Source organism: Erpetoichthys calabaricus, chromosome 12, assembly GCF_900747795.2.
Source record: "Erpetoichthys calabaricus chromosome 12, fErpCal1.3, whole genome shotgun sequence".
Classification (NCBI taxonomy): domain Eukaryota; kingdom Metazoa; phylum Chordata; class Cladistia; order Polypteriformes; family Polypteridae; genus Erpetoichthys; species Erpetoichthys calabaricus.
Genome location: NC_041405.2, coordinates 146,081,927 through 146,107,892, shown reverse-complemented (window position 1 = coordinate 146,107,892; position 25,966 = coordinate 146,081,927). Strand labels below are relative to the sequence as shown.

Here is a 25,966-nt window from a genome sequence, read left to right as displayed (position 1 = left end):
TTATCACCCAACACACATTTATTTACAATATGTACAATACAGTCAACACACACAACCCAGTGCCGCAGCAACAATCACCCCAGAGTCCAGGCCCTCAACAATGCCTTTCTCCTCTCCTGACTGCTTCCACTCCTCTCCTTCAAGACTCCATCTTTCTCTACTCCCGACTCCAGCCATCAAATGGAGTGAGGTGGCCCCTTTTATATCCACCCAGATGTGCTCCAGGTGCCTCCCGATGAGCTTCCACCGGCCCTTCCTGATGTGGCGGAGGTACCGGCAGCGCACCCAGAAGCACTCCGGGTGTCCCTGGTCTTCGTCCCCCCAGCACTTCAGGGTGTGGCAAAAGTGCTGAGGGCCAGGGCTCTTCAGGCATCCGGGCACCCCCTGGCGGTGACCGCGGGCCCCTATAGGGTTGAGCTTCCAAGCTCTGTTCCCGTGGTCCCCATACCATCCAGGGCGGCTGCACTCTCGTGGTCTGGAGGAGGCGTAGTCCCTCTTCCGGTCTTTCCGGGCGTCCCGGCTGGGTACCGCCCCCAGCTGCTTGCCACAATATGTACATTTAAAATGCATTTATAATATAATGTGAATGTAAAAGAATAAAAAGGTTTGGGGTGAAACCGTGACCGTATATATTATAAATGAACAATAAAATAAAGTGTTTTTGAACAAAATTAACATTTTTCAAGATGCAAGTCTGAAATTATCGTATTTACTTGTGTACAACGCGCCCTCGTATAAAACGCGCACCCTCATTTTTACAAAGAAAATCACGAAAATATTTTTTGCCCCGTGTACCACACGCGTTGTGATTGTATAGGAAGCGTTTAGGGCACGTTTTCCGCAAAATGCCCTTCTGTTTTTGTTGCATGACGAAAGTTTTTCTTTCTCCCGAGAGAGAGCGAGAGAGAGTGCAAGGGAGCGAGCGAGCGAGTGAGTGAGTGAGAGAGAGAGAGAGCGAGCGAGACAGAGAGAGAGACAGAGAGCACAAGTGAGTGAGCGAGCGAGTGAGTGAGAGAGAGAGAGAGAGAGAGAGCGAGCGAGAGAGCGAGCGAGAGAGAGAGTGAGCGAGCGAGAGAGAGAGTGAGCGAGCGAGAGAGAGAGAGAGAGCGCGAGCGAGCAAGAGAGAGAGAGAGAGAGAGAGCACAAGTGAGCGAGAGAGAGAGACAGAGAGCACAAGTGAGCGAGCGAGCGAGTGAGTGAGAGAGAGAGCGAGCGAGAGAGAGCGCGAGCAAGTGAGAGAGAGAGAGCACAAGCGAGCAAGTGAGCGAGCGAGAGAGAGAGCACAAGTGAGCGAGCGAACGAGTGAGTGAGTGAGAGAGAGAGAGAGAGTGAGCGAGAGAGAGAGAGAGCGCGCGAGCGAGCAAGAGAGAGAGAGAGAGAGCGAGAGAGAGCGCAAGGGAGCGAGAGAGAGAGAGACAGAGAGCACAAGTGAGCGAGCGAGCGAGTGAGTGAGAGAGAGAGAGAGAGCGAGAGAGAGAGTGAGCGAGCGAGCGAGAGAGAGAGAGAGCGCGAGTGAGCGAGTGAGCGAGAGAGAGAGAGAGCACAAGTGAGCGAGAGAGAGAGAGAGTGCACGAGCGAGCGAGCGAGCAAGAGAGAGAGAGAGAGAGAGCACAAGTGAGCGAGAGAGAGAGAGAGAGAGAGAGAGACAGACAGAGCGCGAGCGAGAAAGAGAGTGCACGAGTGAACAAGAGAGAGAGAGAGCGCGAGCAAATGAGCGAGAGAGCCCAAGCAGAAGAAGTAAACATTACAGAAAAAATGTCCTTGTCTATGACGCACACCTGATTTTCTAATGCTAATTTTCAGGAAAAAATGTGCACGTGGTACACGCGTAAATACGGTAGACTGTTCAAAACAGCGACACTTCTGATTAAGTACAAGCCCGGCAGGAAGAGGTGGGTCCAGGTGGACTAACACAGGAAGTGATGTCAGAGGCGGTTAAGGTTGTCAATCATGCGGTCTGCAGAGGGAGGAAGCGAAGAGGTGTTAGTTTACAATACCATCCTGTGGATCGGTGAGGAATTACCACCACCAGAATGACTAAGCTGCCCCCAAAGCACATGGGTGTCACAATAAATATATTTTAAAATGATAAGGCAACACACCAAAGACGAACTGGGGGTGTGGGGCACCAGCAGGTGATCCCTGTATGTTATAAGAAAGATACACACTACAATTGCAAAGTAGCAAATTTAGAGGGACGTCTTTCCAAAGTCAAGTCCATAGTAAGACTGTTGGCTAGGTGGAGGCGTGGCCCTTAATTGGCTTCTTTCCCAGAAGGGGAGGAGTTTCCAGAGGCAGTAGATGAGTTTTCATGTACCATCGAGCCTCAGTGCCTCCGGTCTGCAGATGCAAGAATAGAAAATGTGAATGACGGCGCCCTCTCACGATTCAAAGTGGTATTGCAATCTGTACCCAAGCCCTGACAGTGCCTCTTACTCACCTGTGTGGGACAAAATATAAATATATATCTCTACCCCTTGGCTGTTGAAACTCTGTGCTGCCCCCCCACCCCCAATCCAATACATAGTAGCCTATTTACAAGCAGTTCATTTGTTACACTATTGTTGTTTTTATTACTAGTTATTTATGTATTAATGTATTGTAAGAGATCAGCCTCGGCACAGACAGATACAGACTCCCGATGTCAAAAACACTCACCGTTTATTATACACTACACACAATGTCATGCACAGACTACAAACCCAGTCATTTTCTCTATTCTTCTTCTACCACCTCCACTCCACTCCACTCCTCGCAGCTCCGTCCTCTTCCACCCGACTCCGGCTCCTTGAGTGGTGGCTGCAGGCTCCTTTTATAGCCCACCCAGAATTTCTTCAGGTGGTAATTAGCCTAATTAGGCTGCACTTCCGGGTGTGGCTCATTATAAATCGTTCTGCTCCCCCTGGTGGTGGCCACGGAGCCCAAAAGGCATGATCTCCGGTGTTACAAGATTGTGGCCCCGATACCACCCAGGGGGGGCTGCTATCTTGCTCCCAGGGAAAGATAGTGCCCCTCTCCCAGTCCATCCTTCTTCCAGGTGTCCCGGTTGGGCAAGATCCCTGGTCATCTGCCACAGTATTTATTTATTTATTACTTTCTGTTTCATATTGTTACTATCCACTACCTTAATATTTATTTACTTAGCAAATGACTTGTATTGCCATCCTGGGGAATGTTATTTCATGCCACTGTAAGCTGCAATACAGTGTATGGGTATAAAGCTACTTGACACTTTAACCTCGCACGTTCTCTTCCTGATGGAGTGTTAGGAAGAAATGTCAAAACTGGTTATGTAATTGTTTCCTATTAACTTTTTACTGGTCTCACTGTCCCCCGTATTCAACCCTGGGGACCTCCACTTGGTAAGCTGCTCCCAGACTAGGACTCTGCTTTAATTTCACTGCTTTACTTCAGTCCAGCTGACCACCAACAGAGGACTTCACAAAGCATCCTTCATGCCCTTGTGGGACTGCAGGTAGACCAGGAATGGCCAATCCTGCATTACACAATGTTATTAATCCATAATCAAACACATTGAGAGACACATAGTCGAGATATTGACTATAAGGTTTCACTCAAAAATGATATTTACTGTATTTGCATAATAGCCAGTAGCAGCAAACATAACCAGCACAAAGAATTTTAAAACCCAGGTGGGTTCATGCCATCTTCATTCAGTCCCAGATGGCAGTTTCTTTGTTACAGATTGTATATCCTTAATCAAAAAGTAACAAAAACACAAAGAAAAAAAAGATTTCTTGCCAGAGACGGAGCTCCTTGGAAAGTGTCCAGCAGCTAAGCAGACTTGTAGCAGGCACCATTGAAATGTCTGTGGCTTCCCTCAAAGTGTCAGAAACACAACAAAGCACCAACTGAACAAAAACTAAACTAAAAACTTGGCTAAAAAATTGAACTCTTCTAATAAATGGTAGCCACTCTACTCTCTTTCCTCATTTTCTCACCCAGATTAAGCACACATGTCTGGCTTACTGTCCACTAGCAAAGTGGCTAACACTTTTACGGTTTCTCGTTGCACAAGCTTCAAAGTCGGTGCCCACAGGACTCCAAAGCCGCAAAACAGACTGGCTCTACAAAACATTCCAACGTGTCCTCATTTGCCTTTCAATTTTCCCAGAATACTCTTCGCTCCTGTCCAGCTTGACATCTCTTTCAGGCCTCAGCTGTTTACCTTAAATCTGTCATTTTAAAAAAGGTTAAAACATTCCTCCGGTAACCCCAGCGTTTTAAGTTTGTAACTGTTTGTCGTTATTCTGACAGGTACCCCTTTGTTCAGGATGTGGATTATGGAGACACGTCTCATTTGGGATCCTGTGAAGGTAAGGATGGTGCAGCTTTTCTCACTTGGGGTGTGGTCAAGGTTGTGTATGTGTGAGAGAGAGAGAGAGAGAGACTTTGAAGCCCCTCCCCTAAAATGACATCACAAAATACACCTTGAAGCCCCTCCCTCCATGCTGACATCATAAGTGTCACTTTGAAATTTCACTCCTCATCTGTCCTGACTCGACAGGAAAACAGATGGCTAATTTGGCGAGTAAACCAGGAGAAGCAGGCAAAAGGCAAAACAAAATCCAGACAAGACGCAACGATTAAGGTCAAATAACAGGCAAGACAAAAAGAGTAAACACCCAATAAGCCAAAATGGAATTAACTCAGAGCAGAAGGCTGACCTTTAATGCTGTGTGCTGTGACCCTGGAGACCACACCCCTAGAAACGTGGGACGTGACCCTGACAACAGTACACAATATGGCTTCCCTAGCTACAAAACGTAGCTGTGACGCTGCCCTTGGGATTGACATCACAAGCTACACCTTGAAGCCCCTCCTCCTCATGCTGACATCTTGACCTACACCATGAAGCCCCTCCTCTTCAGGTTGACATCTTGACATACACCATGAACCCCCTCCTCTTCAGGTTGACATCTTGACATACACCATGAAGTCCCTCCTCCTCAGGCTGACATCTTGATATACACCATGAAGCCCCTCCTCCCCAGGCTGACATCTTGACATACACCATGAAGCCCCTCCTCCTCAGGCTGACATCTTGATATACACCATGAAGCCCCTCCTCCTCAGGCTGACATCTTGACATACACCATGAAGCCCCTCCTCTTCAGGCTGACATCTTGACATACACCATGAAGCCCCTCCTCCTCAGGCTGACATCTTGATATACACCATGAAGCCCCTCCTCCTCAGGCTGACATCTTGACATACACCATGAAGCCCCTCCTCTTCAGGCTGACATCTTGACATACACCATGAAGCCCCTCCTCCTCAGGCTGACATCTTGACATACACCATGAAGCCCCTCCTCCTCAGGCTGACATCTTGACATACACCATGAAGCCCCTCCTCCTCAGGCTGACATCTTGACATACACCATGAAGCCCCTCCTCTTCAGGTTGACATTTTGACATACACCATGAAGCCCCTCCTCTTCAGGTTGACATCTTGACATACACCATGAAGCCCCTCCTCTTCAGGCTGACATCTTGACATACACCATGAAGCCCCTCCTCCTCAGGCTGACATCTTGACATACACCATGAAGCCCCTCCTCTTCAGGTTGACATCTTGACCTACACCATGAAGCCCCTCCTCTTCAGGCTGACATCTTGACATACACCATGAAGTCCTTCCCCCTCAGGCTGACATCTTGATATACACCTTGAAGCCCCTCCTCCTCATGCTGACATCTTGACATACACCATGAAGCCCCTCCTCTTCAGGTTGACATTTTGACATACACCATGAAGCCCCTCCTCTTCAGGTTGACATCTTGACATACACCATGAAGCCCCTCCTCTTCAGGCTGACATCTTGACATACACCATGAAGCCCCTCCTCTTCAGGCTGACATCTTGACATACACCATGAAGCCCCTCCTCCTCAGGCTGACATCTTGACATACACCATGAAGCCCCTCCTCCTCAGGCTGACATCTTGACATACACCATGAAGCCCCTCCTCTTCAGGCTGACATCTTGACATACACCATGAAGCCCCTCCTCCTCAGGCTGACATCTTGACATACACCATGAAGCCCCTCCTCTTCAGGTTGACATCTTGACCTACACCATGAAGCCCCTCCTCTTCAGGCTGACATCTTGACATACACCATGAAGTCCTTCCTCCTCAGGCTGACATCTTGATATACACCTTGAAGCCCCTCCTCCTCATGCTGACATCTTGACATACACCATGAAGCCCCTCCTCTTCAGGTTGACATCTTGACATACACCATGAAGCCCCTCCTCTTCAGGCTGACATCTTGACATACACCATGAAGCCCCTCCTCTTCAGGCTGACATCTTGACATACACCATGAAGCCCCTCCTCCTCAGGCTGACATCTTGACATACACCATGAAGCCCCTCCTCCTCAGGCTGACATCTTGACATACACCATGAAGCCCCTCCTCCTCAGGCTGACATCTTGACATACACCATGAAGCCCCTCCTCCTCAGGCTGACATCTTGACATACACCATGAAGCCCCTCCTCCTCAGGCTGACATCTTGATATACACCATGAAGCCCCTCCTCTTCAGGCTGACATCTTGACATACACCATGAAGCCCCTCCTCCTCAGGCTGACATCTTGACATACACCATGAAGCCCCTCCTCCTCAGGCTGACATCTTGATATACACCATGAAGCCCCTCCTCTTCAGGCTGACATCTTGACATACACCATGAAGCCCCTCCTCCTCAGGCTGACATCTTGACATACACCATGAAGCCCCTCCTCTTCAGGTTGACATCTTGACCTACACCATGAAGCCCCTCCTCCTCAGGCTGACATCTTGATATACACCTTGAAGCCCCTCCTCCTCAGGCTGACATCTTGATATACACCATGAAGCCCCTCCTCTTCAGGTTGACATTTTGACATACACCATGAAGCCCCTCCTCCTCAGGCTGACATCTTGACATACACCATGAAGCCCCTCCTCCTCAGGCTGACATCTTGACATACACCATGAAGCCCCTCCTCCTCAGGCTGACATCTTGACATACACCATGAAGCCCCTCCTCCTCAGGCTGACATCTTGACATACACCATGAAGCCCCTCCTCCTCAGGCTGACATCTTGATATACACCATGAAGCCCCTCCTCCTCAGGCTGACATCTTGACATACACCATGAAGCCCCTCCTCCTCAGGCTGACATCTTGACATACACCATGAAGCCCCTCCTCCTCAGGCTGACATCTTGACATACACCATGAAAAGGCACAGCAAGAAATGTCGGAAAAGGCAAAGGCAATCCAGGCAAACAAGCAGCAATCACAAATCCAGCAAGTCAAAAAACAGAGCACAGAGATCAAAAAAATCCAGAAATTCCCCAAATAATCAAAGAGCAAAATAACATCATCACCACCTTCCTGAGTGTATTCAATGAACGGCAAGGGACTGAGGGTTGCCCCTGCCTTTATAGGGCTGAGGGAAGTCTCTTGATGGTGATGGACAGGTGGCCCCGCCTTTTGGGGGACCACCCACTAAAAACAAGGCACATTCTAAAAGATACTTAGACATAAAGAAACTAAATAATCAACATAAAAAACAAACAAAATAGACACAAAAAAGACATTGGAACCCAAGTTAGGGGAAGAACCCTGGCTGAAATACAACATTGACATTTTGTGTTTTATTAGTATTCTTCTGCTTATTATTATTAATTGACTGTGGCTTGATTTAACGTTATCCATCTCCTGATTCTCTTTTTACCCTAAATACAGTTGTTACCCACTGAAGCCATTACATCTGGACTGTGTGGAGACTGGCTCGGATACAGACAGGCAGACACACTCATGTCACCCAAACACATTTATTTACAACACTATTTACAATTACGGTGGCACAAACCCCAATCTTCCCCAAAGTCCAGGCCAACCACTCTGCCTCTTCGGACCACCTCCTTCTCTCTTTCTATCACCTTGTCCTGCTTCCACCCGACTCCAGTCTCGAATGAAGGGAGGCAGCCCCTTTTATCCGTACCCGGATGTGTTCCAGGTGTGCACCAGCAAACCCACGGACACACCCCAATGTGGCGGAAATGTCGGCTGTCCTCCTGGAAGCACTCCGGGTGTTCCCTCTCTTCTTCCCCCCAGCACTTCCTGGTGTACTCCTCCTGTCTTCCTGGGCGTCCCGGCCGGGCATAAGCCCCGTCTGGGTGCCATAATTGTCATCATTACCTTATAACATACACTTAAAAATCCCTCCCCCTTGGTTTGACATCATAACAAGCATGTTAGAACTCCTCCCCAGGACTGATAACATAACATTAACTTAAAAACTCCTCCCCCTGGACTGACATCATAACATACACTTCAAAGCTCCTCCTTCAATCTGACATTATAACATACACTTTTAATGCACCTCTCTCTACACTGACATTATAACATGCACTTTAAAGCCCCGCCCCCTGGATTGACATCATAACATGCACTTTAAAGCGCCTTTCCCTGGACTGACATCATAACATGAACTTCAATACCCCTCCCCACCCCCCCCCCCCCCCGGATTGACAACAAAACATTAACTTAAAAACTCCTCCCCCTGGACTGACATCATAACAATAACTTGAAAGCTCCTCCCCCTGGACTGACATCATACAATACACTTCAAAGCTCCTCCCCCAATCTTAAATCATAACATACACTTTAAAGCTCCTCCCCCTGGACTGACATCATAACATACACTTGCAAAGCTCCTCCTCCAATCTGACATCATAACATACACTTTAAAGCTCCTCCCCCTACACTGACATTATAACATGCACTTTAAAGCCCCGCCCCCTGGATTGATATCATAACTTTAACTTAAAAACTCCTCCCCCTGGACTGACATCATAACAATAAATTGAAAACTCCTCCCCCTGGACTGACATCATAACATGCACTTTAAAGCGCCTTTCCCTAGACTGACATTATAACATGAACTTCAATACCCCTCCCCACCCCCCCTCCCCCGGATTGACAACAAAACATTAACTTAAAAACTCCTCCCCCTGGACTGACATCATAACAATAACTTGAAAGCTCCTCCCCCTGGACTGACATCATAACATACACTTCAAAGCTCCTCCCCCAATCTTAAATCATAACATACACTTTAAAGCTCCTCCCCCTGGACTGACATCATAACATACACTTCAAAGCTCCTCCTCCAATCTGACATCATAACATACACTTTAAAGCTCCTCCCCCTACACTGACATTATAACATACACTTTAAAGCCCTGCCCCCTGGATTGATATCATAACATTAACTTAAAAACTCCTCCCCCTGGATTGATATCATAACATTAACTTAAAAACTCCTCCCCCTGGACTGACATCATAACATACACTTCAAAGGCCCCCCCCCCCCCGGACGGACATCATAACAAACTTCAAGCCCCTCCCCCTGGCCTGACATCATAACATACACTTCAAAGCCCCTCCTCCTGGACTGACATCACCGCTCACATGTTGACTGAAATGGTTACATATATTTTGAAGCCCCTCCAGCTGGGCTGACATCATAACTCTTAAACCCCCCCATCATTTTGAAGCCCCCTACTGACATCATCACATGTAACTTGAAGCCCCTCCCCATGGACTGAGCTCTTGAAGCCCACAGTCGATGTGCCGTTCCTTAAACTGACCTTGTGTTATGTTATCCCAACCTCCACTCCCAGGTGGCTCTCTGTGTTTTTCTCCCCTTTTCTGGAGCAGACACCACGGCCCGCCTTGTCTCTTCACTTCTCCTCTCCTCCCTGCTAAAGTTTACGTGGCTGAGAATCAGACGAAGCGTCCTTAAATCTTGTGACCTAATGGGCTTAATGTAGCGAGAGCCGGAATTGTCAACGGAGGTAATGAGGCTGACTGCGGAGCTCTTCCTCATCCCATTAGAGAGAGGGAGGATGCTGAAAGATAGAGATGCGGGAAACGAGACAAGACACTTGGAGGTGAAAAGAAAGAGAAGACAAGAGCAGAGGTGGGGGGGGGCACAGTGGAGGGGGCTGTTTGTTCTCAGGCGCTTGCTGTCGCTCTGTTGGCCAAGTTAATTGCAATTGCTGGCAGTGGATCCGTTAACTCTGTCGCTACTGCAGCTGGAGAGGAGGCGGACGAGATGCTGGCACTGAACACCCAAAGGGGCCTCACTCCGCCCAGTCTAGGGGGCAAAGGGGGGCTTAAATGTAAAGGTGTTCACTATAGCAGGGCACTGTATAAAATAAAGTAAGGTGGATCTTGTGTTTTCAAGTCCAAAATGTAACAGTAAACCTTCTTATGACGACATGTTTGGATGTGCCATCCTGGAGGAGCTGGACTACCGGTGCCACCTGAATCAGCTGCAGGTGCCACCTCTTGCTTCTAGTAGTGACAATGTCTAGGACACAAGCAAAAAGCAAAACTAGAGGAAAATCAGTCAGAAAGGATAAGGAGAGAACAATTGTCTGTGGCCACCACCTGCAAAACCATTCCCTGTTTGTGGGTTGTCTTGCTGTTGCTTTTGTGAGTTGGGAGTCCCAAATGCACATAAGATTCAGAAAAACTTTCAAAGAATTGGCCCTCTTAAGGGGCGGGGGAATACCATCAAAACCCGACTAGATACAAGAAAGGGCCCAGAAAAATCTTTATAATATTAAAGGTTTATTTTGACTAAAGTTTTCAAAGAGCCCAAAGTTCGAATATCCACAAACACAGTCCCAGTACAGAATCCAACGATGTAACAAACCACAGGCTCGAAAAAAAATAGGAACAAGCAGCAGAAAACACCAGAAACCCTCCAGTCCAGGAACTATGGAAGGCTCCTCCCATAAATAAGGTGGAGGGCTGTTCCCGGCAGTGATTGGCAGGTGGCCCCGCCCCTTGGGGAACCACCCACAAAAACACAAGGGACATTACGGCAGAGTGGTGGCTCTGAGGCTAAGGATCTGTGCTAACAATCGGAAAGTTGCCAGTTTGAATCCCCTAAACACCAGAAGTGACTCGACTCCATTGGACCCTTGAGCAAGGCCCTTAACCTGCAATGGCTCCATCCGGGGTATGACGTTAACCTTGTAGCAGTCTGGTGCTGCTAAGATTCACACCATCGAAGAGACGGTGATTTATTTATTTATTATTTTGGCGGAGATTCTAGGGACGCACCCAGCCTTGGCCCGACCCGCACACACTCACAAGCAGAGACAAAAAAGTGACCGGTAATAAAACCGCAATCAAAGAATGTATTAAACAATAATAAATGAAAACAACGACTCCACCCCAGTTCCCTCTTATGGCAATGTACAATAAACACGAATTCGACAATAACAAACCACTAACAAAAATCACACTCCATGAAGTCCATGAAAACGGCAACTGATGAAATGAAATGATGGTAGAAAGTCCAGTGATCAGCACGCTGTATATGAATGTGAGGGTCAGTCCTACTGGTATTTCCTGATGAGATGATGGTGTATGAATGGGATCAGGAGCGCTCCTTTCTTCGCAAGACGACAACAAATCCTCAGACAGTCCTCATGCAGCAGAAAGACACCAGACAGTCCATACACTCAATACAGGAGACGATCCGGGACAAAAACAAGAATCCACAGGTGTCAAAATGGAAGGAAGGTAGGCCGTGTGATAAGACAGCCCCCGGGCACAGACAGACATGACACCAGATATCCAGAACACGCACTTTTATGTTCTCCTTCTTTAACAGCACCTCACAATGTCCTTCTAGCCAAACTCAGTCCCTTCTTTCCTTCACTCTCCCAGTACCTCTACTTCTCTCCTCCTCCCGACTCCAGCTCCTCTACTGGAGTGAGGTGGCCCCCGGATGTGCTCCAGGTGCTTCCTGATGATCTTCTGCCACACCAGGAAGTGCCACATGAGCACCCAGAAGCACTCTGGGTGTGCCTGGAATCTCATCCGGTTGTGGCTGAAGTGCTGCAGTCCACAGGCCCCAACAAGGATGATCTTCTAAGCTCTGATTCCTTGGCCCCCATGCAGACCAGGGTGGGTGCCCTCTCGTGGCCCAGGGGAGGTATTGTGCCTCTCCCGGTCCTTCCAGGTATCCCGGCTGAGCAGGATCCCCAGCTGTCCACCACAACAGACAGGCAATCTCAGACACGAAACACAAAAGACTCCCCCCCCCCCCTTTTTGGTAACACTAGCACCCTTTTAAATGTCACGCCTGGCCTCCTTGTACCCAACAGCCCCTGAACCCTCAGGCAGATGACCAATCAGAGCCACTCCAGGGAATGCTGGGAGTTGAAGTTTCAAGCAGCGCTACAACCAGCATCCAGCGCTGCAAGCAGGTCCTCCAACTTGGCAGGGAGAACTCAGAGGCTGGTGGTAGGATTGGCACCCCAGCCACCATAAAAAAAAAAAAAAAAAAAATCTCACATTGTTCAGTGTGGCGCTGAGGTGTCACCTGCTGCACTCGGATCCCAATCCCAATTGTGTGTTGGATGCGACAACGCACCGTAATCAGCACATGCTCCCAGCCTCCTCCTCCTATTACCAAGTACAACTGCACACAAAGAAATACAAATAAATGGCATAAAATTACACAATGCAAACAAACAAAACAACTCAACTGTGAACCCCAGCCAGGGTGGCTGAAACATGACAGTTGCCCCTCCAGGTCACCCTGTTGTCACTTTCATTTGCACCAAAGCAGGTGAATTTGATTCTCCATCCCTTCCGCTTCCTAACTGGACAGGCTGATATCCCTGCAGCTTCACTGACTTGGTGGTCCCCTCTCAGTTCTTCCAGCAGGACATGTGTGATTTATGGCAGTGATTCAATTTATGTCACTGTACAGGTACAACAAAATGTGGCTATCACATTGCCCTTGTGGGGTCAGGGCACAGGGAGCGCAAACCCCCCTTCCCAAAGCCGCACACCCGGGCCAATTGCAGTGTGAGGGGCCTTGCTCAAGAGCCCAACAGAGTAGGATCCCTTCTGGCAGTAATAGGTTTTGAACGGGCAACCTTCTGGATTTAGCCTCGGAGCCACAGCGATGCCATTTTATGTATTTGTCATACATAATGCAATATTTCATAGCTGTTATTTTTCATAACTAATAACTAGGGGGAAGAAACACTACATTTCCCTGATGACAACACAAATTAGACAATCTACAAGTCTCTGACTTCAAGTTTAAATCCAAACAATATATTTGATCTCTTTTCGCTGTTCCGTTATTCCACAGAGTAATATTTTCCATTTGTTTGCGCTAATGTGATCTTTACTATCATTTTTTTGAGACTTTTGAATTTTCGTACTTCCATTATCTCTGCATGTGTATCACACCAACGTTTTTGAATTCTTTACGACATTCTACTTTGTCTTCTACTCTTTGTCTTTTATTTCCGGCCCTGGGTGTGGTTAAATCTCTTGGCATAAAGTCTCGTCTCGCGGGACGTGAAAGTGTCTCTCTGAGAAAATCACGTCTCGTCTCTCCTCCCAAGATTTTTCTAGTATAATAGAGAGGTGTGGGGTAGTAATTCACTTATTTATTTTAATCTGGGGTGAAAGGCAGGGTTATTGAATGATCCATAGTCACCTGGGCTGTATGTAATATTTCACACCTCTTATTTATCTTATGTAATAATCTCAAGCCAGGCGCCGTGTTAATAGGTTTGGTCATATGCAGAATTTCAGAGTATCTGTCCTCACCATGCCAGGCTGCCGCACCGCCGCTGAGATACAGTAGTTCTCTTAGTTAGGACATTTCCTCCCCAGCTGATGTTGTCTCATCTCTGACTTTCTTTCAGGGCTCCAGCAGGAGAACTTTGTGAAGGACCCGGAAGGCATGGTCTCCGTCAACATAGTGGTGGCATCGGCGGTGGCCGCGTTTGTCGCTGGCGCCTTGCTCTCTGGCCTCTCCGTCTGCTGGTTTATGAGGCACCAGCACCAACTTCGGAATGCTGTCAACTCGGGAAATTCCAGATTTCGAGGAGAGACAACACAAAGCATGATTACGCACTCGACGGGGTCGGTAATGAGCGTCACCCGACCCAATGGAGGCTACGGTGGAAATGACCAGGCACCTCCCAGGAGCCAGTCAGAAACTTTGCTTTCACCCCTGATAATGCAGAATGAATGGCATAAGGCCATGATGGGGTTGACCTCAACGGACGTCGACGGCGAAGGCATCTTGCCCACTCCAGAGCAAACCCCACTTCAGCAGAAACGGCGGCCGCCTGGGCTGCAGCTGAGCGGGCTGGATGGCACCTGGGAGCAGACCGCCGTGTACTTCGGCTCGGGCCCAGTGGCCTGCCAAGGCTTATCCACTTCTGTTATGTACCTGAGCTCCAAGAACCTCCCTTCTGCCGTCAGCATGGGAAGGGGGGTCCGGCAGTCCTGCGTGGACCGAGGCAGCACTTGTCAGCTGGCAGACCGCCCATACCTTGCGTTGGCGATGCCGGAGCATCGGCCTATGCCATCTAACCACAGGAACTCTTCGGGGGACTACCCGTACCCCGTCACCCCTAAGGATAGCCCCAACAGAAGAAAGGTGGTCTCTGCTCCCAATACCAATCTGGATTTAGGAGATCACATATGTGGTAACCCAGAAAGCCTTCGTTGTAACGGCAACAGTTCTTCCTCCATGCGGGCCAGCAGCCAGCACCTGCACCACTGCAAAAGTCACAGCCAGAGCAGCCAGCAGATGCAGCAGGGCAGCCTGGGCCTGCTGAGCTCGTCTCTCCACCAGACCTCGTTTCACGGCCTGGCAGACTTTGGCAGCGAAAGGACTCCTACAGGGCAGTGAGGAGGCACGGGGAGGGCCAAGATGGAGAGTGACCCGCACACAGTTTGGAAATGAATTGCCGCTCTTCTTTGCCGGTGAGGCTACGACGCCACTCCCCCCCCCCGGTGGGCTGAGCTTCTCACTTACTTGCTGTGTTTCTCGATTTACCCTTTTTAGCAAGTGAGCCGAAGTCCACACGTTCAGTCTACCTCCACCGCACCTCTTGAGGACAGGGCCGACCTGCCAGGCAAGGGGGCATCACCTCCTGCTGCTGCTGCTGCCCCCCCTCAGGCATGTACCGGTCCAAGGTGGCACCGAGTGCCAGGAGGAGAAGACGTCATCGTCCTTGGAGAGCTGAAACGGGGACTCGTCAAGCCGAACTGAAGCTCTGTAAATTGGAAACACAGCATTTTATTTAAAAAAAAATAATAATAATACAACGAGTAACGTGAATGTTCAGTGTACGTCGTCGGGACGGGATATCCAGTAGGCAAAAATACAAAAGGAACGGGGACTTCTCCGAATGTGACAACCTCCACAGGAGTGAAAACTGCAAAGAAAAGAAATGCCTGGGAGGTACCGAAAGTGGGGGGAATCAAGGAGCTGCGGCCCCCCCCACCCCGTGACGTCCCGCAGAGAACAACGACTAGGGTTTATTTGTTATTCATATTTTTGAAGTTTAAAACTGTTGAAAAAAAACGGAGAAGCCAGAACCCAAGTGGGTGGTGGTGATGGTGGTGGTCTGGCACTGGAGGTCAGGGCAGGGTGTGACCCACTTGACCTCCTTCTCTGTATCTGTGGCACTTAAGGACTTTTTTTGGGGAGGGGGGAGAATTTAAACATTCAGATGCCATTATTGTTATTATTTATTTTTTTGAACAAGAAGTGCATTTCCAACACGGGGTGTTAACTTATCTTTTAATGCCTTGGAAAGGCGAGGATCACTGATAATTGGCTCATATGCATTTCATAGAAAGAAAGAAAGAAAGAAAGAAAGAAAGAAAGAAAGAAAGAAAGAAAGAAAGAAAGAAAGAAAGAAAGAAAGAAAGAAAGAAAGAAAGAAAGAAAGAAAGAAAGAAAGAAAGAAAGAAAGAAAGAAAGAAAGAAAGAAAGGTATTTCTTCCAGGGGGATTCACGCAGACAGATAGCTTCTCTCATCTCCATAATACAAGGATAAATCACAACTACAAATAATAGACGAGAAATGTACATCCGTGGGCGAGCACATCTCATCTTTCACACATTTTTGGAACTTTAGGGTTATTATTACTGAAGGCTTCTAACCACACAGACACATGACAAGAACGGGCCATTCAACCCAATGAGTGTGGCCATCCCATTCACTGAGATTCTCCATTAGAACATTGCGACAGTTCTGATGAGAACAGGCCATTCAGACCAACCAGCTTGTCCATCCCATTCACAGAGAGTCCAAAATAACATCAAATTGAGATGTGACAGCTAGAGCAGTTGTGACAAGAACAGGCCATTCAGCTCAACACACTCGCCAATCCTAACCACCAAGATTCTCCATCACACCAATTGTGACAAGAACAGGCCATTCAGCCCAATGAGTGCGGCCATCCCATTCACTGAGATTCTCCAGTAGACCATCAAAACAATTCTGATGAAAACAAGAGAGATGCAGATCAACAAGCTCATCCATCCTTTTCACCGAGATACAGTGATCTATAATAACATCAAGTCAAGATCTGAAGGTTAGGGCGCTTATGACGAGAACAGGCCATTCAGCCCAACAAGCTCGTCCATCCCATTCACTGAGATTCTCCATTAAAACATTGCAGCAGTTCTGATGAGAACTGGCCTTTCAACCCAACAAACCCGTCCATCCTATTCATTGAGATTCTCCATTAGATCATCAAAATGCTTCTGATTAAAACAGGCCGTGTAGATCAACAAGCTCGTCCATCCTATTTACAAAGACACTCCAAAATGACATCAAGTCAAGATATAAAGGTTAGAGCAGTTATGACAAGAACAGGCCTTTCAGCTTAACAAGCTCACCTAACCTATTCACCAAGATTCTTCATTAGCCCATCAAAGCATTTCTGACAAGAACGGACTATTCATATCCAACTATCTCATCCATCCTCCATCAGAACACTAGAACAATTCTGATTAAAACTGGCCATGCAGATCAACGAGCTCGTCCATCCCATTCACTGAGATACAGTGGTCTAAAATAACATCAAGTCAAGATCTGAAGGTTTGGGCACTTATGACGAGAACAGACCATTCAGCCCAAGAAGCTCATCCATCACATTCACTGAGATTCTCCATTAGAACATTGCGGCAGTTCTGATGAGAACAGGCCATTCAGACCAACCAGTTTGTCCATCCCATTGACAGAGAGTCCAAAATAACATCAAACTGAGATGTGACGGTTAGAGCAGTTGTGACAAGAACAGGTCATTCAACTCAACACGCCCGCCTAACCACCAAGATTCTCCATCACACCAATTGTGACGAGAACTGTCCATTCAGCCAGACAAACTTGTCCGTCCTATTCACTGAGATACAGCAGTCCAAAATAACATCAAGTCGATATCTGAAGGTTAGGGCACTTATGATGAGAACAGGCCATTCAGCCCAACAAGCTCGTCCATCCCATTCACTAAGATTCTCCATTAAAACATTGCAGCAGTTCTGATGAGAACTGGCCTTTCAACCCAACAAACCCGTCCGTCCTATTCATCAAGATTTTCCATTAGATCATCAAAATGCTTCTGATTAAAACAGGCCGTGTAGATCAACAAGCTCATCCATCCTATTCACAAAGACACTCCAAAATCACATCAAGTCAAGATATAAAGGTCAGAGCAGTTGTGGCAAGAACGGGCCATTCAGCTGCTTAACAAGCTCTCCCACCCTAGGATACTATAACAATTATGATTAAAACAGGTCCTGCAGATCAACGAGCATGCCCGTCCTATCCACCAAGATGCAGTGGTCCAAAGTAACATCAAGTCAAGATATAAAGGTTAGGGCAGTTGTGACCAGAACAGGCCATTCAGTCCAACAAGCTTGTCCATCCTATTGACTGAGATGTTCCAAAATTACATCAAGTCTAAATGTAAAGGTTAGTGCAGTTGTCAGCCCAACAAGCTCACCCATCCTATTCACAGAGACGGTCCAAAATCACATCAAGTCGAGATGTGAAGGTTAGAGCAGTTGTGACGAGAACAGACCTTTCAGTCCAACAAGCTTGTCCATACTACTCAGAGATTCTCCATTAGAACATCACAATGATGTTCAGGTCAACAAGCTCACCCATCCTATTCACAGAGACGGTCCAAAATCACATCAAGTCGAGATGTGAAGGTTAGCGCAGTTGTCAGCCAAACAAGCTTCTCCATCCTATTTGTGGAGATTCTCCATTAGAACATCAAAACAATTACACATAGAACAGGCCATTCAGCCCAACAAGCTCACCCATCCTATTCACAGAGATGGTCCACAATAACATCAAGTCGAGACGGGAAGGGTGGAGCAGTTGTGACAAGAAGAGGCCATTCACATCAACCGAGAACGGTTCATTTGGCCTAACCGGCTTGTCCATCCTATTCCCCTCAATTGTCCAAAATAACATCAAGTTGAGAGTTGGAAGTCCCTAAAACCCAACTCTCCACCACACTATTGGTCCTTTAGTCCATATGTCTGTTTCTTTGATTCGTTGCCTGAAGAAAGAGACGATATTCCAGCAGAATGTGACCTGTTGGATATTCATGGAGTACGTACAAATATGATAGTTGAAAGTGTCAATGGGAGGAAAGGAGAAGTCAGTACCAGATAAGGGTTACGTGCCGCCATAAATGAATCACCCATTTGTTACCAAACTGGCTTAATCCAGTTCAGGGTCAGAGAGACAAATAAATCATAAAAATATTTTTAACGGTGAATAGCAAACCATGTATGACCCTGAAGTAGATAACAGGGCTAGAAAGTGGATGCATTTTGCAGACACACTTTTCTTAGCCCTCTGATCACATTCATACACCATTCGAGTCGTATGGTGTGCATAATTCTTAATCCATTTGTATTCTGACTTAGTAAATTTTCATGTCTAATATGCACACTATGTGATACCAGTTCACATTCATATTATCTCATGCTAATTATCATATATGCAGAGTACATTATGTACCCTAATCCTTCTCCAGTAAAGTGTCCTTAAATCCTGCTAATTATTATCACAAGTTAATCCTGTAAAACGTTCGGCACACAGTCACATGTGTTACTACAAACGTGATCATAATCCTGAAATGAACGCAAATCTCATGTACTTTATCATAGAGATTTATAATAATTTAAAATATATTTAATTTAAAACTGATGACTGAGAGTAGAAATGACCCAACGTATAGTGCACGTTGGAGCCACACGGTGGTCTCAGTGTGTTACTGCAGGTGCTCCTCATACATTCGGTGGAGAGCCATTGTGCAGGAAATCGCAAGCTTCCTGGGTGACCGTCTGTTCTGTCACTCCACTTTTTAATCAGTTTATTTAATAATAACAATTAAATTTGCGTCGCACTTTTCTAGATATTCAAAGCACTTTGCATAGAGAGAAGGGAGCCACTTCAGCCCCCACAAATGTGCACCATCCGACTGGGTGGTGTGGTGGCAGCCATTCTTGCACCAGCACACTTCAGCTAACAAGTGTTTTCAAGGGCCGAGAAAGATAATTAGGCAGTTAGAGATGGGGGGCGTGATTTGAAGGGTCAGAATGGACAAGGTCATGGTTGGCAATTTAGCTGGAAGGGTCATGGGGGGGGGAATTCACTCCACTGATTTCAAAAGATGCTCAGGAATCTTTAATGACCACAGAGAATCAGGACCTCTGTTTGACTCCACAGCCGAAGAATGGCTATTTCAGGGGTAAACATAAAGCTAAGGGGGCTACTTTTTAGCACATAACAGGTACAGTGTTCATGTTGTGCAGGAACATTACACCTTGTTATCCTCCTGAACTCACATAGTTTTTCATTCATTCACCTTAGTAAAAGGAAAGGGTCTGTGTATCTTGTCAGATTGCTAGGTCTCTTGACATTCCAACAGATGACACATCCATCCATTCATCCATTTTCCAACCCGCTGAATCCAAACACAGGGTCACGGGGGTCTGCCGGAGCCAATCCCAGCCAACACAGGGCACAAGGCAGGAACCAATCCCGGGCAGGGTGCCAACCCACCGCAGGACACACACAAACACACCAAGCACACACACTAGGGCCAATTTAGAATCGCTAATCCACCTAACCTGCATGTCTTTACATCATAAACATATTAATACTGCTTTTATGAACCAAATGGCATATGACAGACATACGTGCATTGCATTTGTCATTCCAACAGATGGCACATCATAAACATATTAACACTGCTTTTATGAACCAAATGGCATATAACAAACATACATGCACTGCATTTGTCATTCCTACAGATGGCATATCATAATCATTGACACTGCTTTTACAAATCCCATGCCCAATGGCATATAATGAGACATACGGATTGCATTTGCCACTCCAACAGATGGCGCATCACAATCATTAACACTGCTTTTATGAATCAAATGGCTTATAACACACATATGCATTGCATTTGTCATTCCAGCAGATGGCACATCATAAACATTGACACTGCTTTTACAAATCCCATACCCAATGGCATATAATAAAAGACTTATGGATTGCATTTGGCATTCCATTAGATGGAGCATCAAAATCATTAACAATGCTTTTATGAACCAAATAGCATATAACAGACACATATGCATTGAATTTTGTCATTCCAACAGATGGCACATCACAAACCTTATCACTGCTTTTATGAATGCAATGCCAAATGGCATATATAAGAGACATAAAATTGCATTTATTATTCCAACAGATGGCACATCACAAACCTTTTTTTGGATATACTTAATTAATTTAACACTGCTTTTACAAATCTCATACCAAATGGCAAAAAACCAAGTGCATGGTGCAGGTCAAATGTGGGGCGGCACGGTGGCACAGTGGGTAGCGCTGCTGCCTCACAGTTAAGAGACCCGGGTTCATCTTTTCTGGGTCCTGTCTGCATGGTGTTTGCATGTTCTCCCCATGTCTGCGTGGGTTTCCTCCCACAGTCCAAACACATGCAGGTTAGGTGGATTAGCGATTGTAAATTGTCCCTAGTGTGTGTGTGTGTGTGTGTGTGTGTGCGTGTGCGTGTGTGTGTATGTGTGTGTGTGTGTGCGTGTGCGCACCCTGCCCCGGGTTTGTTTTCTGCCTTGCGCCCTGGGATTGGCTCCAGCAGACCCCTATGACCCTGTAGTTGTGATATAGCAGGTTGGAAAATGGATGGAGGTCAAATGTTAACACTGAGGTCTAAGTTGATTACTTAGATTCCAACCCATTGTAGATGGATAGCACAACTAGGATTAAATAAATAGATATTATCTTATGGAATGCATAAATGATGTGCTCTTTGCCATTACTGCGTCTCCTCCCAGACGTCACATATACTGTAGTCCAGGATTCACCCTATAAAACACAACCTCTCATGTTTATATGCACCTCACATACAATACAGAATCCTTATCCCATAACATCTTCATAATTTATTATGCTGTCTGTTAATTATGACGCACCTACATGATTTCCGGTTGAGTAAAAGCATTAAAAATAAGTGAGCCTCCAGTGGTAATGCACTTCTCTCAGTTTGTTTTTAATGCTACTTTAGAAATCTCTCTTTTGTGACTGCCATCTGGTGGTCAGTATTGAAGTTGTAGCTTAAATTTGTCTTGTTTAAAGACTGTTTGTCTGGGTTGTGGAGACTGGGCATTTCTGGCCATCTTATCCTGTCCAAGTCTGTAAGTTGGTGATCAATGCGTTCTGAATGAAATCTCAGGTGTTTGAATTAACAATAATGAAATATGCTCCCTTTCCATATGCACACACACACACACACACACACACACGTGCACACTCAGCAGAGGCCTTGATGCCACCTTTAAGATGCCGCTATCTTCAAGAGTTGAATCAGACGTCCCTGCAAGTACTGCATGTTCAACACCGAGTTTCCAAGTCACCGGCCTAAAAATCAGACCCCCTTAAAAGCACTACACGCTCCTAACACCTACCCCATAACGCCACACAGCATCACAGGGATCCCTGCAATTCCGTGCTATAGCCATCTTCAGGGAATTGCCTGGGATCGGCTCATCCCCACACTGCTCAAGGAGTCGGAGCCAATTCTGAGAATCGGTGGCTGTTGCACAATCAGAGCAGTGTAGTCATCGGCCATCTGTGCCAATGCGTAGTTTGGCATAGTGACCATTAGGGTATAGTAGCCTTGCCAAACTGCTCCAAAAAAAAAAAACTAAAAGTAAAAAAAAAAAAAATGAAAAGGGAGTAGTGTTGCCTTGAAGGGAGGGGGGGCTCATTGACCGGCGGCCACCCTCCACACCGCATTGGAAGCTTGAGCGTGGCTCGATCATCACTCGCCGAGTGTCAGGTTTCTAAGAGGGCGTCTTGTTGCAGATGTCGTGTTCTGCATGGCCTGTGCTGAAGCATGCTTTGAACCTTCTCACCCTGACTCTTTGTTTTTTTTCTGTTTATGTAAATACAGTGACACATATAACTAGCATCACTGTAAAAAAAAAAAAAAATCGGTTTTGTACATTGAAACGATATTTCGTGTGTCTCACCACTACTTTTAGTACAAGCAGGATATAGGGTTAGTTATTGGTGTTTTGCACATGGCAGAGACCTCTTTTAAATGTAAAGAGTTGGCTGAGAAGAACAAAACCCAACATGTGCCATCTTAAGCTGAACAGAGCCTGCCCGATCAGATGAATCCCATCCCCTCCATTTCACAATCCCATAATACCCCCCCGCCCGCCAAGCACAAGCGATGAGTTCAACAAAGAACTTAACCTCATGCACCTTTTTTTGCTCATAATGGTTTTCTCCTCCAAATGATGTTAACACCTTCATCTATGGGACCGGGGGCTTTTGTTATTTACCTCTAGAAATTTTGTCATATGATTTCCATCCCAAATGTTAGCCAATTAGACTTTGAACTTTTACTGCAATTCTTCAAAACTGAGATGATTTGTGACGTGCAAGTCAGTGGCAGTTCATCTGGCGACGAGGATGGGATTTGCGCTGTGGAGTGTAGTGGCAACACCACCTTCAAAGGCTAGGGGCAGACACGGAGAGAGCTCAGCTGACGTCACCAGGAGGTGCACCCCTCACAGTGGTCTCTGTGTGGCCGACTAAAGGAGTTCCCCTACTAGTTCACCTGGTAAGGAGACCACTTCTTGAGCCAGACATTGTGGGTTCGCAGTTGACCACCACATTGCAATTCTTGAAACTGAGATGCCTCATGGTGTGTGAGTCCACAGTAATTCATTTGGTGAAGAGGATGAGATTTGCACTGTGGAGGCAGGTGGAATTTAGTGGCAACACCCCATGGAAAGGTTTAGGGGCAGACCCAGAGAGAGCTCAGCTGATGTCTCCAAGAAGTGGTCCCCTCAGAGTGTTCACAAGTGGGGTCTCTATGGATGACTAAAGGAGTTCCTCTACTAGTTCACCTGGTGAGGAGACCACTTCTTGAGCCAGACATCGTGGGTTCGCAGCTGACCACCACATTGCAATTCTTGAAACTGAGATGCCTCATGGTGTGTGAGTCCACAGTAATTCATTTGGTGAAGAGGATGAGATTTGTACTTTGGAGGCAGGTGGAATTTAGTGGCAACACCCCATGGAAAGGTTATGGGGCAGACCCAGAGAGAGCTCAGCTGATGTCTCCAAGACGTGCTCCCCTCAGAGTGTTCACAAGTGGGGTCTCTATAGCTGACTAAAGGAGTTCCTCTACTAGTTCACGTGGTAAGGAGACTTACTTCTGAGCCAGATGTTGTGGGTTTGCAACTGACCTCCACATTGCAATTCTTCATCTTTTGACTCCACGGAAATTCATTTGGCAACGAGGATGGGATTTGCACTGTGGAGGGAGGTGAAGTGTAGTGGCAACACCACATGGAAAGGTTAGGGGCAGACCCAGAGAGAGCTCAGCTGACATCTCCGGGTAGTGCCCCCCACAACAGTGTTCATGAGTGGTCTCTGTGTGGCTGACTAAAGGAGTTCTCCTACTAGTTCACCTGTTAAGGAGACTATTTCTTCAGCCAGATATTGTGGGTTTGCAGCTGACCACCACATTGCAATTCTTCATCTTGTGAGTCCATGGAAAGATTTGCACTGTGAAGGGGTGTGGAGCGTAGTGGCAACACCACCCTCAAAGGTTAGGGGCAGACCCAGAGAGAGCTCAGCTGATGTCTCCAGGAAGTGCCCCCTCAACAGTGTTCACAAGTGGTCTCTGTGTGGCTGACTAAAGGAGTTCCCCTACTAGTTCACCTGGTAAGGAGACCACTTCTTGAGCCGGGCATCGTGGGTTCACAGCTGGCCACCACATTGCAATTCCTTCAAAACAGATGCCTTGTGGTGTGTGAGTCCACAGCAATTCATTTGGCGAAGAGGATGAGATTTGCATTGTGGAGGGTGTGGAGTTGAGTGGCAACACCACATGGAAAGGTTAGGGGCAGACCCAGAGAGAGCTCAGCTGATGTCTCCAAGACCTGCTCCCCTCAGAGTGTTCACAAGTGGGGTCTCTATGGCTGACTAAAGGAGTTCCTCTACTAGTTCACATGGTAAGGAGACTTACTTCTGAGCCAGACGTTGTGGGTTTCCAACTGACCTCCACATTGCAATTCTTCATCTTGTGACTCCATGGAAGTTCATTTGGCAACGAGGATGGGATTTGCGCTGTGGAGGGGGATGGAGTGTAGTGTCAACACCACATGGAAAGGTTAGGGGCAGACACAGAGAGAGTTCAGCTGACATCTCCTGGAAGTGCCACCCACAACAGTGTTCATGAGTGGTCTCTGTGTGGCTGACTAAAGGAGTTCTCCTACTAGTTCACCTGGTAAGGAGACTTATTTCTTGAGCCAGATATTGTGGGTTTGCAGCAATTCTTGAAACTGAGATGCCTCGTGGTGTGTCCACAGCAATTCATTTGGCGAAGAGGATGAGATTTGCATTGGGGAGGGTGTGGAGTTTAGTGGCAACACCACCCTCAAAGGCTTAGGGGCAGACACAGAGAACGAGCGATGGGTTGGCGTCTCCAGTAAGTGCTCCGCTCACAGTGTTTTCAGAAGCAGTTTCTGCGTGCTTGACTAGTAGAGATCTCCATTTAGCTCACACTTCCTGAGCCAGACGTTGCTGGTTCGCATCTCGGCACCGGTGCATAGCACAGCACAAATCTTTGAACTGAGATGCTTCAGGGTGAGATTCCACAGCAGTTCAAATTCTTTCAAGAATCTTCACCATTTTCCTTTAGAACGTTGAACTTTGGGGTTTTCTACCAGAATTTGTTGTCCCACGCATTCCTCTCTCGAATGTAAGCTTGTTCCTCTGTGTCGAATTTGACTTTTTCAATTCATCTCAAACAATTTCTATTTTGACTTTCCCTCCAGAATTCTGGTTCACTCATGCAGTACACTCCCTCCCAGAATTTAGCCTAATTCTTCTTGGGAACTTGACCTTTATTTGTTTCCTTCTGTAATTTAGTTTTCAGCGTGTGTTTTTCCCTAGAATTTTGCTCAAGTTAGGTTCCTTTCCAAACAATGAACTAATTCTTCTCAGGAATTTGGCCATTTCAGTTTCCCTGCAAGAACAATGGTCACATATACCCTGAAGATTGGGCATGAGGAGTCCTCTCCAGAGTCTTCACCACATGAGTTCCTTTCACTATTTTGATCACACAAGTTCTCTTACAGAATCTAAATTAGGTCCTCCCAGAAAGTTGGCCTTTTTGTTATCCCTCCTCAATTTTGGGTATGAGAGGTCCCCCACCAGAATGTTGGTCACTGGTCCTCTCGGTAACTTTGCCCTTTCTGGTTTCCCTCCACAACTTTGGTCATAAGCAATACCTTCCTAAATTCTGGTCACAAGGTTCCCGTTTGGAATTTTCTTTCCGTCAGCTCCCCTTTCCAGTTCTAAAGATGAGGCTTAACCTTTGGAATTTTCACCCTTTCCAAATTTTGGTCATATGGCTGCCATTCCAAAATCTATTAAACTATCCCCTCTTGGTATCTGGGACTTGTTAGTTCCTTTGAGGAATTTCTTCACCTGGACTCTGCGCAAAA

General features: G+C 46.8%; 1 protein-coding gene across 2 annotated transcripts in view; it reads left to right on the top strand.

Moving 5' to 3' along the window:
- The window catches only part of sema6bb (sema domain, transmembrane domain (TM), and cytoplasmic domain, (semaphorin) 6Bb), a 229,338-nt gene extending 214,017 nt beyond the window's left edge, over positions 1 to 15,321 (top strand). For both annotated transcript variants that reach the window (XM_028816503.2, XM_051935255.1), the window contains exons 16-17: positions 4,279 to 4,337; positions 13,779 to 15,321. In XM_028816503.2, the coding sequence (XP_028672336.1) occupies positions 4,279 to 4,337; positions 13,779 to 14,776 (1,057 nt within the window). In that variant the 3' untranslated portion in view covers positions 14,777 to 15,321. The remainder of the gene's footprint in view (positions 1 to 4,278; positions 4,338 to 13,778) is intronic.
- The last annotated feature ends 10,645 nt before the right edge of the window (positions 15,322 to 25,966 follow it).